We start from the raw sequence: 17,708 nt of genomic DNA, 5'->3' as shown, positions 1-17,708 counted from the left end.
TAAAAGGCAACCCATGGAATGGGAGAAGATATTTGCAAATGACATATATAATAAAGAATATCCAAAATATATAAAAAAATGTATAAAACTCAACACTGAAAAATGAATAAGCCAGTTAGAAAATGGGCAGAGGACATAATAGACATTTTTCCAAAGAAGACATCCAGATGGCCAACAGACAGATGAAAAGTTGTTCTACATCACTGATCATCAGGAAAATGCAAATCAAAATGACAATGAGATATCATCTCACACCTGTCAGAATGGCTAGAATCAACAACACAAGGAACAACAGGTGTTGGCAAGGATGTGGAGAAAGGGGAACCCTCTTGCACTGCTGGTAGAAATGCAAACTGATGCACCCACTCTGGAAAACAGTAGGGAGGTTCCTCAAAAAGTTAAAAATAGTATGACCCAAAGATTTGTTTTGTAGCCTATTATATGGTTTATAATAGCAAATGTTCCATGTACATTTGAGAAGAACATGTATTTTTCTGTTGTTGGGTTCAGTGTTCTACATATGTCTGTTAGACTAATTGGTTTATAGTGTTGTTCAAGTCCTCTATTTTCTTACTGATCTTCTCTCTAGTTTTTCTATAGTCTCAAGCTTAAAATTTTAATACTATCTGCTGTTCCTTTCAATTCTGTTAATGTTAGCTTCTTATATTTGGGTGCTCTATTGTTCATTTTGTGCATGTTTACAATTGTTACATCATCTTGATGGGTTAGCCCCTTTATCAATATATATCATTTATTGCCTCCTATCAATTTTTTAAGTTTTTATTTAAATTCCAGTTATTTAACATACAGTGTAGTATTAGTTTCAGGTGTACAATATAATGATTCAACACTTCCATACAACACCAGTGCTCATTACAAGTGCACTCCTTGTCCCAATCACCTATTTAACCCATCCCCTCCTACTTTACCTCTGATAACCACTAGTTTCTTCTCCATAGTTAAGAGACTGTTTCTTGGTTTGCCTCTCTCTTTTATCCCCCTTTGCTTTCTTGTTTTGTTTCTTAAATTCCACATATGAGTGAAATCATATGGTATTTTTCTTTCTCTGGCAAACTTATTTCTCTTACTATGATACTCTCTAGCTCCATCCATGTCGTTGCAAATGGCAAGATTTCATTCTTTTTTTTTTTTAAAGATTTTATTTATTTATTTGAGAGAGAGAGAATGAGAGACAGCATGAGGGGGAGGAGAGTCAGAGGGAGAAGCAGACTCCCTGCTGAGCAGGGAGCCTGATGTGGGACTCGATCCCGGGACTCCAGGATCATGACCTGAGCCGAAGGCAGTCGCTCAATGAACTGAGCCACCCAGGCGCCCGATTTCATTCTTTTTTATGGCTGAAAAATATTCCATTGTGTATATATACCACATCTTCTTTATCCATTCATAAGTTGCTGGACAACTGGGCTGTTACTATAATTTTCCTATTCTAGATAATGCTGCTGTAAACATCAGTGTGTATATATCCCTTTGAATTAGTATTTTTGTATTTTTTGGGTAAACACCTAATGATGCAATTGTTGGATCTTTGGGTAGTACTATTTTTAACTTTTTGAGGAATCTCCCTACTGTTTTCCAGAGTGGGTGCACCAGTTTGCATTTCTACCAGCAGTGCAAGAGGGTTCCCCTTTCTCCACATCCTTGCCAACACCTGTTGTTCCTTGTGTTGTTGATTCTAGCCATTCTGACAGGTGTGAGATGATATCTCATTGTCATTTTGATTTGCATTTTCCTGATGATCAGTGATGTAGAACAACTTTTCATCTGTCTGTTGGCCATCTGGATGTCTTCTTTGGAAAAATGTCTATTATGTCCTCTGCCCATTTTCTAACTGGCTTATTCATTTTTCAGTGTTGAGTTTTATACATTTTTTATATATTTTGGATACTAACTCTTTATTATATATGTCATTTGCAAATATCTTCTCCCATTCCATGGGTTGCCTTTTAGTTTTTGTGGATTGTTACCTTCACTATGCAGAAGCTTTTTATTTTGATGAAGTCTCAATAGTTTATTTTTGCTTTTGTTTCCCTTGCGTTAGGAGACATATCTAGAAAGAAGTTACCATGGCTGATGTCAAAGAGGTTATTGCCTGTGATCCTCTCTAGGATTTTGATGATTTCAGTTTTCTGATTTAGATCTTTAATGCATTTTTAAAAGATTTATTTATTTTTTTTAGAGAGGAGGGGGAGGAGCAGAGTGAGAGAGAGAGTCTTAAGCAGACTCCACACTGATTATGGAACCCAACACAGGGCTCAATCTCACAACCCTGAGATCAATCCAAGAGTTGGATGCTTAACCAACTGAACTACCCAGGTTCCCTAATCTCTAATGCATTTTGAATTTCTTTCTGTATGTGGTGTGAGAAAGTGGTCCAGCTTCATTCTTTTGTATGTTGCTTTCCAGTTTTCCCAACACCATTTGTTGAAGAGACTATCTTTTTCCTATTGGTTTTTTGCAGCTTGGTCAAAGGTTAACTGACCATGGATACATGGGTTCATTTCTGGTATTTTTATTCTGTTCCACTGATCTATGTGTCTGTTTTTGTGCCAGTACCATACTGTTTTGATCACTACAGCCTCCAGTTCCATCCATGTCATTGCAAATGGCAAGATTTCATTCCTTTTGATGGATGCATAATATTCCATTGTGTGTGTGTGTATATATATATATATATATATATATATATATATACACCACATCTTCTTTATCCATTCATCTGTAAATGGACATCTTGGCTCTTTCCACAGTTTGGCTATTGTGGACATTGCTGCTATAAACATTGGGGTGCACGTACCCCTTTGGAGCCCTACATTTGTATCTTTGGGGCAAATGACATATCAGATAAAGGGCTAGTATCCAAAATCTATAAAGAACTTCTTAAACTCAACACCCAAAAAACAAATGATCCAATCAAGAAATGGGTAGAAGACATGAACAGGCATTTTTCCAAAGAAGACATCCAAATGGCCAACAGACACATGAAAAAGTGCTCAACATCGCTTGGCATCGGGGAAATCCAAATCAAAACCTCAATGAGATATCACCTCACACCAGTCAGAATTGCTAAAATTAACAAGTCCGGAAATGACACATGTTGGTGGGAATGCGGAGAAAGGGGAACCCTCCTACACTGTTGGTGGGAATGCAAGCTGGTGCAGCCACTCTGGAAAACAGTATGGAGGTTCCTCAAAAAGTTGAAAATAGAGCTACCATATGATCCAGTATAGACATTTTAACAATATTTGTTCTTCCAATCCATGAGCATGGAATGTCTTTCCATTTCTTTGTGATATTTTCAATTTCTTTCATCAGTGTTTTCTACTTTTCAGAGTATAGGTCTTTTGCCTCTTTGGATAGGTTTATTCCTAGGTATTTTATGGTTTTGGGTGCAATTGTAAATGGGATCGATTCTTCGATTTCTCTTTCTGCTGCTTCATTATTACGGTATAGAAATAAAACAGATTTCTGTATGTTGATTTTGTATCCTGAAACTTTACTGAATTCATGTAGCAGTACTAACAATTTTCTGGTGGAATGTTTTTGGTCTTCTATATAGAGTATCATGTCATCTGAAAATAGTGAAAGTTTGACTGTTTCCTTTCTGATTTGGATGCCTTTTATTTATTTTTGTTGTTTGATTGCTGTGGCTATGACTTCCACTACTCTGTTAAACAACAGGGGTGAGACTGGATATCCCTGTCTTCTTCCTGATGGTAGAGGAAATGCTCTCAGGCGTTCCCCATTGAGGATGGGTTTTTCATATATGACCTTTATTATGTTGAGGTATGTTCCGGCTAAACCTACTTTGTTGAGCATTTTTATCATGAATGGATGTTGTACTTTGTCAAATGCTCCTTCTGCATCTATTGAAATGATCTTATGGTTCTTATCTTTTCTTTCATTAATGTGGTGTATCATGTTGATTGATTTGTGGAATATTGAACCACCCTTGCAGCCCAGGAATAAATCCCACTTGATCATGTTGAATGACTGTTTAATGTACTCTTGGATTTGATTTGCTAGTATTTTTGCTGAGAATTTTTACATACATGTTCATCAGAGATATTGGCCTACAGTCATTTTTTTTAGTGGAGTCTTTATCTGGTTTTGGTACCAGGGTAATGCTGACCTCATGGAATGAGTTTGTAAGTATTCCTTCCTTTTCTACTTTTTGGAATAGTTTGTGAAGAATAGATATTACCTCTTCTTTAAATGTTTGTTAGAATTCCCCTTGGAAGCCATCTGGCCCTGGAGTTTTGTTTGTTGGGAATTTTTTGATTTCTGTTTCTTTGCTAGTTATCAGTCGTTCAAGTTTTCTGTTTCTTCCTGTTTCAGTTTTGGTAGTTTATATGTTTCTAGAATTTATCCATTTCTTCCAGGTTGTCTAATTTGTTGGCATATGGTTTTTCATAATATTTTCTTTTTTTTAAGATTTTATTTATTTGACAGAGAGAGACAGCAAGAGAGGGAACACAAGCAGGGGGAGTGGGAGAGGGAGAAGCAGGCTTCCTGCTGAGCAGAGAGCCTGATGTGGGGCTCCATCCCAGGACCCTGGGATCATGACCTGAGGCAAAGGCAGACGCTTAACTGACTGAGCCACCCAGGCACCCCTTTTCATGATATTTTCTTATAATAGTTTGTATTTCTGTGATGTTTTGTTCTTTCTCTTCTCTCATTTGTAATTTTATTCATTTGGGCTCTTTCTCTTTTCTTTTGATAAGTCTGGCTAGAGGTTTATCAACTTTATTAATTATTTCAAAGAACCAGCTCTTGATTTCATTGATCTGTTTTTGTTGTTTTGTTTTGTTTTAGTGTCTGTATCATTTATTTCTGCTCTAATCTTTACTATATCCTTCCTTCTGCTAGATTTAGGCTTCATTTGTTGTTTTCTTTCTACCTCCTTTAGGTGAAATGTTAAGTTCCTGATTTCAGGTTTTTCTTGCTTCTTGATTTAGGCCTGTATTGCCTTATACTTCCCTCTTAGGACCGCTTTTTTGCTTCCCAAGCATTTTGACTGTTGTGTTCTCATTTTCATTTGTTTCTCTGAACTCTTTAATTCCTTCTTTGATTTCTTGGTTGACCCATTCATTGTTTAGTAGCATGTTGTTTTACCTCCATGTATTTGTAGTCTTTCCACAGTTTTTCTTGTGATTGACTTCTAGTTTCATAGTGTTGTGATCAGAAAAATTTCATGGTATGATTTCAATCTTTGTATTAGTTGATGCCTTATTTGTGACCCAATATGTGATTAATACTGGAGAATATCCCATAATCTTTAAAAGAATGTACATTTTACTGTTTTAGGATGGAATGTTGTGAATATATCTGTTAAGTCCATCTGGTCCAGTGTGCCATTCAAAGCCATTGTTTCCTTGTTGATGTTCTGTTTAAATGATCTTTCCATTGATGTACATGGGTTGTTGAAGTCCCCTACTATTATTGTGTTACTGTCAATGAGTTTCTTTATGTTTGTTATTAATTGTTTTATATATTCAGGTGCTTCCATGTTGGGTGCATGAATATTCATCATGGTTAGATATTCTTGTTGGATCATCCCCTTTATTATGACATAGTTCCCTTTTTTTTTTTTGCCACTGATGAAACACAGGACATTCTTATTCCCAATACAAAGGCAGGTCTTTGTAGGATGTGCAAGAATATTCTGCCAGTGGGGAGGAGGCCCCTACTTGCCTGCAATGATAGTTCTGCAGGGCCATGATGTCCAAGTCCCCAGTCAGGAACATTTTGGAGATGTAGTGGTCTTTGCTGACTGGCTTGTATTTCTTCTTGCCCTTGCCCTTCTTGGGGATGTTGGTTCACATCTCTTTGACATTCTCCACCACCATGTTGCAGTGCCTGTCACTGGCTTTCACATGGCCCAGGAACTTCTTATTGTTATGCCAATTCATGAGCACATGGGCGTTGTTCTTCACTACTGTACGAGCACAGAGTGTGGACCCATGTTTAATTCTTCCTCCTGCCATTCCTGTAGTGCCTCCATTGTCATCTCAGTCTTAGGTTTTTTGAAGAGGCTCATGGTGGTAGAGGCTGTGCCCCCAAATCAGTGCTGTCTCCTCCATGTTGCTTCTGCCTCTGCCTTCTGTATCTGTTCTTATGGTCTTTGTTTAAAGTCTAGTTTTCCAATATAAATATTGCTACTCCTTTCTTTTGATGTCCATTTGCATAATATTTTTCCATCCCCTCATTTTCAATCTTCAGGTGAGTAAATGAGTCTATTGTAGGCAGCATATAGATGGGTCTTGTATTTTATCCATTCCGACACCCTATATATTTTTTTAAAGATTTATTTATTTAGTTGAGAGAGAGAGAGAGAGAGAGAGACCAGCAGGGAGGAGCGGAGGGAGAGGGGAGAAAGAATCCCAAGCAGACTCTGCACTGAGCATGGAGCCCGATGCAGGGCTTGATCTCATGACCCCAAGATCATGACATGAGCTGAAACCAAGAGTTGAACACTCAACTGACTACACCACCCAGGTACCAGCCCTATGCCTTTTGATTGGAGTGTTTGGTCCACTTACATTCAAAGTAATTATTGGTAGATATATATTTATTTCCATTTCATTACTTGTTTTGTAACTGTTTCTGGAGATTTTCTCTGATCCTTTCTTGTCTTTGTCACTTTTGGTCTCTCCTTTGCACTCAAAGTCCCCTTTAATCTCTCTTGCAGGGCTGGTTTAGTCGTCACAAACTCCTTTAGTTTTTGTTTGTCTGAGCAACTCTTTATTTCTCCTTCTATTCTGAATGACAGCCTTGGTGGATTGAATATTCTTGGCTGCAGATTTTTTCCATTTGGCACTTTGAATTTATCATCCCACTCCCTTCTGGTTTGCCAAGTTTCTGTTGAGAAATCTCCAGCTAGCCTTAGGGGGTCTTACCTTGTAAGTTAAGGACTTCTTGTGTCTTGCTGCTTTTAAGATGTTTTCTTTATCACTATATTTTGCAAATTTAATTATAATATGTCTCAGTGTTGGCCTGCTTTTATTAGATTTTGATGGGAGTTCTCTGTGCCTCCTGGATGTGGATGACTGTTTCCTTCCCCAGATTAGGGACGTTTTCAACTATTATTTCCTCATATAAATTTTCTGCCCCTTCTTCTCTCTCTTCTTCTTCTTCTGGGACTCCTATAATATAATTGTTACTACATTTCATGGAGTCACTCAGTTCCCTAAATCTCTTCTCATGTTGCATAATTCTTCTTTGTCTCTTTTGTTCAGCTTCATTATTTTCCTTTTTTTTTTTTGTCTTCTAGGTCACTAATTCATTCCTCAGCTTCTTCCAGCCTGCTGTTCATTGCATCAAGCCTATTTCCAATCTCGTTCATTGCATTCTTCATCTCTGATTCTTTTTTAACTCTTTTATTTATGTGGTAAGGGTCTCACTGGTGTCTTCTATTTGTTTTCTGAAGGCCAGTGAGTATCCTTATGATTATTGCTCTAAATTCTCCATCAGGCATGTTACTTATATCTGTTTTGGTTACATCTCTGGCCTTGGCCTTCTCTTGTTCTTTCATTTGAGATAAATTCCTCTGTCTTGGCATTTTGTTTAAGTCTCTGCCTTCTTCTGTGTGTTAGAAATACCAGTTATGTCTCTTGCTCGTGAAAGTAATGGCCTTATGAAGAAGAGGTCGTGTAGTGTCCAGGATCTGATGTTTCAGGGAGTGTCTCTGGTGTGTGCTGTTTGCACTCTGCTATTGTGTTTTGTCTGCTCTATCCTTCAGGCCAGTCATCCTTGGAAGTTCTCCTTGCCTGCTGTGTGCAGTGTTTGGTTCCTGGCCTGACTGTGGTGAGTTTTAACTAGGTGTGCTCTGGTCTGCTTGTGAAATGAGACCTGACACCACTTCCATGAGAACTGAGGTACTGCAGAACTCTCTAGTTGCAAAATGTGGTGGGGTCAGGGGTTTGTGCTGTCTTCTGGGGGAGATGTCTGTTTCACTGGGACTGAGGCAAGCATGACTGAGAAGGGCAGTCCAGCCAGAGTGCAGCAGGGTAGGCCTTGGTGTTAGTAAATTAGGCAGCCAGTGTTGGCACTGGGTTGCTTCCTGCATGTGGATCTGTGTTTATGATGAGGGGTGGGGGAGGGAAATGGCACTAGTCGGGTCCTTTCTTCCCAGAGAGCCATCTCTATGAAAGCTGCCTCCCAATGAAGCACTTGAAGAAGAGTGAATAACCTCCCCGCCCTTCCCTGGTTTGTACCAGATGTTCTTCAAATCAGTTTCTGTGCTGTCTGGCTCTGGTGTTTGCTTTCCTTCTCTCCAGGAGCAGTGCAGTGCCTTCTTGCCAAGCCTGCTGACCTTGAAAACTCCAGGCTTTAAGCCCTGCTGGTTGCAAGAACTCATGAAATTCAGCTGCTCTCCTTTTCCAAGACAATGGCTTTTATGGAAATGTTCTCCTTGTGCATTCTCCTGTGTGCTCCTCGATCTCTCTACCTTCTCCACAACTACATCTCTATTCCCTCTGCAACATCTGCAATTCCTTTCTCTTCTACATCACATATCCATACTTCCTACCTTCTTCGATGTGGCCTCTTCTCTCCCTTTAGTTGTGTAGTTTGTTCTTTCACTCTTCAGGTCGATTTCTGGGGTGTTTAGATGATTTGATAGTTACCTAGTTTTGTTCATGGGATGAGACGAGCCTAGGGTCCTCTTATCCACTGCCATCTTCCCTCTCTCCTCCACCTTTTGTATCAATTTTTAATTTAAAATCTTTTTGTCTGATATTAGTATAGCTACCCTAGATCTTTTTTGGTTGTTATTTACATCAGTGTCTTTGAAAAAACTGTCTTCCAAATTGTCTGTACCATTTTGCATTCCCACCAGCAATGGATGAGATTTCCTGTTTCTCCACATCCTTATCTGCATATGGTATTGTTAGTATTTTAGAGTTTTGTCTTTCTAATATATGTGTAGTGATGGGTTATCATTTTACTTCATTGTTATTTTTTATTTTTATTTTTTATCCTTATTTTTTAATTGATTTTTTCAGTGCACCCATTTCAATTTTCTGTAATTTCATTATATATATATATATATATATATATATATATAAAATGAAGCACTATGAAATTAGTTTTTTTTCATAGTGCTTACCTTTGGTAATACAATTAACATATTAACTTTATAATAATTAAGTTCAAATAATTAATTTGAATCAATACCAGCTTAGTATAACAGTATACAAAACTCTACTCCTTTTCAGCTCCAGTCCCCACTTTATGTTGGTAACTGTCCCATATTACATCTTCATACATTGTGTGCCTGTTAACATAGATTTATTATTATTGTCTTATGGATTTATCTTTTAAATCACATACTAAATAAAAGAAGTATAATCCAAAAATGCAATACTAATAGCTTTTATATTTACCTATGTAGTTACTTTTACCAGTATTCTTGATTTCTTTTAATGGCTTCAGTTATAGTTAGTGCCCTTTCATTTCTTCCTGCAGAACTCTGTCATTTCTTGAAGCACACTTCTACCAGTTCTGAACTCTATCATTTTTTGTTTATCTGTGAATGTCTTATTTTATCCTTCATTTTTTGAAGGATAGTTTTGTAAGTTATCAAATTCTTGATTGATAGATATTTTTCTTTCAACACTTTATTTTGTTTTTTTTTAAGATTTTATTTATTTATTCATGAGAGACACACACACACAGAGAGAGAGAGAGAGAGAGAGAGAGAGAGAGAGAGAGAGGCAGAGGAGAAGCAGGCTCCCAAGGAGCAGGGAGCCCGATGCGGGACTCGATCCCAGGACTCCGGGATCATGACCTGAGCTGAAGGCAGACGCTTAACCATCTGAGCCACCCAGGCGCCCTTCTTTCAACACTTTAAATACAACATCTCACTGCCTCTGGCCTCCATGGTTTCCAAGGATAAATCAGATGTTAATCTTATTATTTTTATATGTGAAGTTGCTTATCTTTTCCTGCTTTCAAGATGTTTCCTTTGTCACTTTGATTATAATGTGTCTGATTGTGGATATCCTTTAGTTTATACTATGTGTAGTTTATTGAGCTTCCTGGATGTTTAGTTTCATGTCTTTTAACAAATTTGTGGAGTTTTCAGTCATCATTTCTTCAAATATTCTTTGCTCCCCCTTTTTCTTCTCTCTTTTTAAACTCCCATTATGAATACAACAGTATATTTGACAGCGTGCTACAAGTCTCATAGGCTTTGTTCATTTTTCTTTCACTTTCTCATTTTGCTCTTCAGACTGGATAATTTAAGCCAATCACCAATTCTTCTGTCTGCTTAAATCTGCTGTTGGATCCCTCTAGTAAATTTTTCATTTCCTGATTGTCCTTTTCATCTCCAGGATCTCTATTTGGTTCCTTTTTCTATTTTGTATCTCTTCATTTATACATTCTATTTTTATTCTTCTGATCTTTTTAGTTCTTTATACACAGTTTCTTTTAGCTCTTTTAGCATATTTAAGACAGTGCATTTAAAGTCTTTGTGTAGTAAGTTATTGGCTAGGCTTCCTGGACAATTTCTATTAATTTACTTTTTCCTATTAATAAGCTATACTGTTTTGTTTCTTTGTATGTCCTGTAATTTTTTGTTGTTGAAAAATATACAATTAGAATATTATAAAGTATAACTCTAGAAATTAGATTCTCTACTCTCTAGGGTTTGTTTTTGCTGCCTGTTGTAAATTGGTTTTGTTTGCTTCTTTAGTGATTTTTCTATATTGAAGAATGTATTCTTTGTTATATGTGGTCTCTAAAGTCTTTGTTTCTTAACCCTATCATCAGTTAGTTGTTTAATAAAGGCTTCATGAGTTCCTGGAGTCAGAAATAGAAAAGAAGAAAAATATACTTTCCCAGCCTTTGCAGATTAGCTCTGTGTTGGGGCAGTCCTTTACTCTTTTAACTCCTTCCATGCAGTTTACAAGTCTGCTTTAGCCTTTCCCTACTTTTTAAATGCCTGAGGGCCAGTTAAGAGTGAAAGCTTAAGGTCTTCTCTGGCCTTCTCTGAGCATGCATTCCACCCTGCATGTGTGTACCCTTCTTAATTCCATCGTACACAGGGTAGCTTTTAAACACTCATTCTCCCACCTCTCTGTTTTGTTGATCTCTTCATTCCCATGCTTTTTATTCTGTTAATTGCCTGTCTCAAGTGTTGTCTTTTGCCCCAGGCTGCTGCATTCAATACCTGTGCCTATAAATATTTTCAGCAAAGACCACCCAAGAAAGTGCCTCAGGTCTGGGAATGCTCTGAGTCAGATATACAGGAAAACCTTTGTGTTGGTCTTTGAAGGGGCTGTCAGACCATCAAGACTCAAAACCGCAATTCTTTGATAAGGTCTGTATTGCTACCTCTGGCATTTGTAAACCTTTACCAGGCTATTCTCACAGCACCTTCTGATCTTGGATGTGAAGAATGGTAAGAGGAAATTTAAAATACCACAGCATTCTCTTACCAAAAAGCAACGGCTCCTTTCTTCACTAACTGGACCCTCTTGATTGTTGTACATTTTTTATTAAAGTACAGAATTCTGCAAAAATTGATTCTAACAGTTTTTGCCACTTCATTTATAACTTCTTGGGGAAAGACAAAACCCTGGAATTCCCTACTCTGCCATTTTTGGTGATCAACGGTGTCCATTTTGAGATTTAAAAAGTTCCAGGAAATAATTCTACTTAGAAGCTAGAAATCCTTCAAAAAGAGTCAAAAGAAATGAACACTAATAAGGCAAAAAAAAAACCCAGAAGGGATATTTTCTGGAAACCAAGTTTCTGAATAAGTAAAATTTACCCATTTAAGCCTATGTGAATTATGGTATTCTCATATCTAAAATAGTTTTGTAAGTCTCCCATATGCAAAAGAGTTAAATGTATCACACCCGACTACTAAGATATCAAACCAAACATCTAAAATAACTCCAGTAGCTCTTATACCTAGCTGATAATCAGAATCACATACTGAGTTTTTTAAATACAAATTCCTGTACCTTCACCCAGAGATTTGTTATATGAAGAGGGCCCTATAATCTATACTGTTATTAGTTCCCAAGTGGGTATTGAAATCACCCGATTTGGGAATGGCTGCCTAAAAAGTAAAAGAATGGCTAGTATGAGTAACTTTTTCAGAGGAGTAAATGAAACCTGGTATGGTTAGTTTGCTCTCAACAAGCAGAACATAATGAGAAATGTATCTAGGTTCTCCATTTTAAATTCTATTCTCTCTCCTAACCTAAAGACTAAGAAACATCTAATGGAAAAAGTAGGCATCAAATATATTCATTTTGACATTGAATACATTATTTTTAAAACCATCATATGAAACTTTGGGATGGCTATGATAAACATTTTTAAATAAGACTTATTTTATCCTGAACTATTCTAAAACCTAATCTTACTGAAAGGCTTACCTTTCTCAGAAGAATAATAAATAGCTGACAATAATTAAGTACTTATTATATACCAGACACCAAAAGCACTTTACACATATTTTATCATTTAATTTCTATAACGTTTTATCCTCAATTTACTGGTGAGGAAACTGAGGCCCAGAGAGATTAAATAATTTGCCTAGGGCCAAAGAACAAGTAAGTGGCAGAGCTACAATATGAGTACATGCCAAAGTAATTGTAATACATCACTACAATAAACTCCCCTCCCAAATGAGTCATTAATTAAAAGAGAACTTCATATTGTGAGTGAACATTCATCTCAATAGACTCATATTTTCAACCTTCCCACTTTCCTTTTACAAGTCCTTTTGAGGTTTACTATCTAATTTGGTAGCCACTGGCCACATGTGGTATTAAACACTTGAAAAATGGCATCTGAATTGAGATGTGCTGAAGCTTAATGCACACACCAGCTTTCAAAAATTTCATACAAAAAGAAGAATGTAAAATATTAATAATTTTTGTGCATAACATGTTGAAACTGTGTTTGATATATTGGACTAAATAAAGTATTTATTAGTTATTATTAGTTAACTTCACTTGGTATTTTTTAAATTTTTGAAATGTTCTTACTAGAACAGTAAATTACATGGCTTGTATTATATTTTTATTGGTCAGCACTGTTGTAGAATTTCTTCCATGTCCTTTCTACTACATTTGTTGACCATCTCCATCTAGCCTCAAATTAAGATTATTCTAACATTCCCCTTTTGGGAACCCTACAATATGCATCTACTTAAAGGAAGTTATGAGATATGCTTTGTTTTAACACTAATTATCTGTGATGAAATGTCCTTGCATGTACTGCACATTTCCATACCTTTTCTCCATACCTAGTTTGCAAAGCATCAGTAATTAGGTGAAAGAAAAAAGGAGAAACAGTGCAAAAATCTATTTGATGATAACTTCCCAGTAGTGAGCTAAAATTTGAAGGAACAAAGCCGGTGTATAATTACACATATCACCACTTCACTATACATTCATGCAAGGCAAGTTACCCACAGAATGACTAAATGTACACTTATCCAAGAGATTCATGATAAAAGATTAATTTTGTAAAAGTTTATAATGACTTGTAACATTTTAATTTTATTTATTTATTATTTTAAACAGCTTTATTAAAGTATAAATTACATACCATAAAACCCACCCATTGTAGGTATGTAGTTCAGTGATTTTCATAAATGTACAGAGTTGTACAACCATCACCTGGTATAGTTACAAAACATTTCTATCACCCCCAGAAGTTTCTTCATGTCCATTTGCAGCTCTTCACTTTCACCTCTAGCCCTAGGCAACCACTGATCTGCTTTCTCTTTCTAAAACTTACCTTTTCTAGACATGCATACAAATGGAATTGTACAATATATACAGTCTTCTGTATGTGGCTTCTTCACTGTGCATGTTTTTGAGCTTCATCTATGTTATAGCAGTCTATTAGAGTTCCTTAAAGAAACAAGACCAATAAAATATACATAAATATTTAAAAAGGGATTTATTACAAGGGCTTAGCTTATGTGATTACTGAGGTTAAGTCCCATGATCTGTCTTCTGCAAGCTGGAGACCCAGGAAAGCCAGTGGTGTAATTTCAGTACAAATCTGAAGGCCTGAGAACCAGGGGAACCAATGGTGTAAGTTTTAGTCCAAGTCCAAAGGCCTGAGAACCAGGAGTACCAATGTCTAATTGCAAAAGAAGATAGATGTTTGAGGTCAATCAGACAACAAATTTGCCTTTCCTCTACATTTTTGTTCTATTCAGGCCCTCAAAGGATTGAATGATGCTCACGATAAATTGGTGAGGGTGATCTTTACTTTCTACTGCTTTAAATGCTATCTCCTCCAGAAATACTCTCAGTGACACACCCAGAAATAATGTTTTATCAGCTATTTGGGCATCCCTTATAGCGTAGTCAAGTTGACACATAAAATTAAACATCACAAGCAATAACATTTTCATTTTAAATATGACTGACATATTCTTAGTCTCTTCCTTTAATAGTGAAAAAGGCAATATTACAAAGATCACTAAGGGAAAAGCAGAACTACCAAGATAAATGCCCCAATGTTTTATAATAAAGACCCTTCTTTTTTTCTTCAGAAGTATGTAACTTCCAACAGGGAATTTTGCAAGAAAATATTTTTTCCCTTAAGCTTATTGAAATCCTTACAGATTGGGCACCTGGGTGGCTCAGTTGGTTGAGCGACCGCCTTCGGCTCAGGTCATGATCCTGGAGTCCCGGGATCGAGTCCCGCGTCGGGCTCCCTGCTCAGCAGGGAGTCTGCTTCTCCCTCTGACCCTCCCCCCTCTCATGTACTCTCTCTCTCTCATTCTCACTCTCTCAAAATAAATGGATAAATCTTTAAAAAAAAAAGAAATCCTTACAGATTTCAGGAATATAAGGAACTTTAAAAGTCAAGTCCACTGTCTAACTAATGTGTAAATGTCCTCTACAACATTTCCAAATGTGTGTAATGGGAAACTCAGTCCTTTCCAATGCTGCCAATCCATCATTGTCATAGTCATCATTGTCATCGTCACCATCATCATCAAAATCTTTTTTTTTCTTATATTGAGCTAAAATGTGTTGATGTGTAGCTTTTACCCATGGATTCTATTTCTGGCCACTGTTCTTGATCATATAAACCAATCCCACTTGTACCATGATAGACATAAAATTACTTAAAGAAAGCTGTTCTCCACCTGGAAACTTCACTGGTTTCCACTCATTTTTCTGTATACACATTGTCTCATTCCAACATCTTCAAAGCACTGAATTATTGCATTCCCTCACCCACAAGTACTATAGCAAGTGGTCAAGCAAATGGTAGTTAGGACCTCCGCTTTTTGCTTACAGTGATTGTTCAGCCATAGAGATAGAAAGAGATATACCAAATAGCGATTTGTTAGCCATTCTTTATTAAGATTAGTCTCCAAGCAACTCTGCTTTCCCCCACTCCATTTTAAGGAGATGTTATTAACCCAATTCAGAGCCTAGTTCAACTGATTCAGTCATGCAACATGTATATGCAAAATCATGAATCCTAGGTTGACCCACCAAGGCTTCTTGTTTCCATTTCCATTTGTACTGTTAAAGTAGAGTGTGTGCTTCTTTCATTCATTCTTAACCAGGATTTTTTTTAACTGGAAAGGAAAAAAAAAGTTAGTATCCATCTCCAGGAAGGTGTATTATAAAAAAGAGGGCATTACCTGGTCAGATTTTTGCACAAACAAAATAGAATAGTTTTAACAAATTTCATCCAAATGATTATTAAAAGAATAAATTTTTTTAAATATTTATTTATTTATTTGACAGAGACAGACATAGTGAGAGAGGGAACACAAGCAGGGGGAATGGGAGAGGAAGAAGCAGGTTTCCTGCTGAGCAGGGAGCCCGATGTGGGGCTCAATCCCAGGACCCTGGGATCATGACCTGAGCCAAAGGCAGATACTTAACAACTGAGCCACCCAGGCGCCCCTGAAAGGATAAATTTTTAAGACTCAACAAAAATAGACCTGGAAATGAAGAGAAAGAGAAAGTATAACTGAGGAAATAGCCCCTAGAATATAGTATTCTCTGTTTGGATTTTTTTCCCCATTTTTCTGACCTTAAGTGTTTATCATTGTGTATGAAAACTGTGTTTTTTTAATTAAAATTTTTTATCTTCTAGAGAGAGAGGGAGAGAGAGAGCTCACACATGCAAGTGGGGGGGAGGAGCAGAGGAAGAGAAACGGAGAGAGAATCCCAAGCAGGCTCCACACCCAGTGCAGAACTCAATGCAGGGCTGGATCCCAGGATGCTGAGATCATGACCTGAGCCAAAATCAAGAGTCAGTTGCTTAACCAACTGATCCAAGCGCCCCTGAAAACCATCTTAATTCAATAGTTTCTCAAGATTGAAAGACATGCCTTATAGTTTCACTTTGCCTTAACATCTAGTATAAATGCTCACAGATGGTGGTGACTAATAGGCCTCACTTTGTTCAAATGACATTCTGAGCAAAAATTATGTATACATCACATAAGGCAGCAAAGAATGATTGGGGAAGGTATAGATACAGTACATGCAAAAAGCCTTGGAGGCTGGAATCTAGTTCTGGCTCTACCATTAACTTGCCCTGTGACCTTGGACAAATCATTTAATACTACTATAGTCCTTTTTTCCCAGCTGTAAAATGAGACAGATAAACCTGATAATCGCTAAAGTTTCTTCCAGTTTCTTCCAGTTCTGATACTCTACAAATTCATAGTTCAAATATAATAAGAAGTGTTAATATTTATTTTATCCTTGCCTTGTGGTAGATACTACGTTAAACAGCAGTTACATGCATTAACTCGTTTGAATCTCGAGTAACCTTGTAAGGTAGGTAATGTTAGGGAAGTTAAGGAACCTGCCTAAGGTCACAAAATAGTGCAACTGGGTTTTTAACCCAGGCAGTTTGACTTCAGAGCTGGCATGCAATCTCTACACTAAATTAACTCTAAATATATAAGAGAAGCTTGGTATTTAAAGATGTTCTACAGTGAATACTTTGAGAAAATGAATGGTCATCTCCTAATTGATTGGCTTTTAAGTTCTTATATAGCTCAAGAGTTTCCATTTGGTGGAATTTTTAAAAATCTGGTTACATCTGTATTTGTTGAATGAGTACAAATTCTTAATTAACTCAGGTTTAAGATGAAGAAAGATAGCAAAGGATGGAATTTAATCATCCTTGCCTTCCCTCATCTTAGCAGGCTGGTTGTTTCCTACGGTGTTACTCCACTGAATACACGGCTCAAAAATGATAATTATGGAAAGAAGGATTAGAAAAATGACATTTTGGGGCACCTGGGTGGTACAGTGATTAAGCATCTGACTCTTGGTTTCAGCTCAGGTCGTGATCTCAGGGTTGTGAGATCAAGCCCTGCGTCAGACTCCGTGCTCAGCATGGAGTCTACTTGAGACTCTCTCTCCCTCTGCCCCTCCCCCTCCCACTCTCTCTCTCTCTCAAATAAATAAATAAATCTTTAAAAAGGAAAATACAAATGTTTTTAAATATCACTAATTTTGACCTTTCTCTTTTTTTTTTCACAGTGACTGTTTTGAGCCCAACAGAAAAAGGTAAGATAGTATTGTAAATTGTATTGGTCAGAATTGTATCCTTTCTATCTAAAAATGAATTACATAAAAGCCTATAAATTGAGCAACTTTCCCAGGAATACTGAATTGAGTGGAAAGTTTAGGATGGCATTTTTCAGGAGGCATACCAGG

General features: G+C 37.0%; 1 protein-coding gene and 1 pseudogene across 5 annotated transcripts in view; one reads left to right on the top strand and one right to left on the bottom strand.

Annotated features, from left to right (window-relative positions):
• Positions 1–17,708, top strand: part of ZDHHC15 (zDHHC palmitoyltransferase 15) — a 156,148-nt gene that overhangs the window by 13,506 nt on the left and 124,934 nt on the right. For all 5 annotated transcript variants that reach the window (XR_012374799.1, XR_012374800.1, XR_012374796.1 and 2 more), the window contains exon 2: positions 17,532–17,558. Coding sequence is in view for 1 of the 5 variants with exons in the window: in XM_025883901.2 (XP_025739686.1) it covers positions 17,532–17,558 (27 nt within the window). In the remaining 4 variants the exon portion in view is untranslated. The remainder of the gene's footprint in view (positions 1–17,531; positions 17,559–17,708) is intronic.
• Positions 5,705–6,058, bottom strand: LOC112833042 (small nuclear ribonucleoprotein Sm D2 pseudogene; annotated as a pseudogene).

This window comes from Callorhinus ursinus, unplaced genomic scaffold, assembly GCF_003265705.2.
Source record: "Callorhinus ursinus isolate GAN/ISIS: 27379988/994484 unplaced genomic scaffold, GSC_fseal_2.0 scaffold40, whole genome shotgun sequence".
Lineage (NCBI taxonomy): Eukaryota > Metazoa > Chordata > Mammalia > Carnivora > Otariidae > Callorhinus > Callorhinus ursinus.
This window is presented reverse-complemented; position numbering and strand designations above follow the sequence as displayed.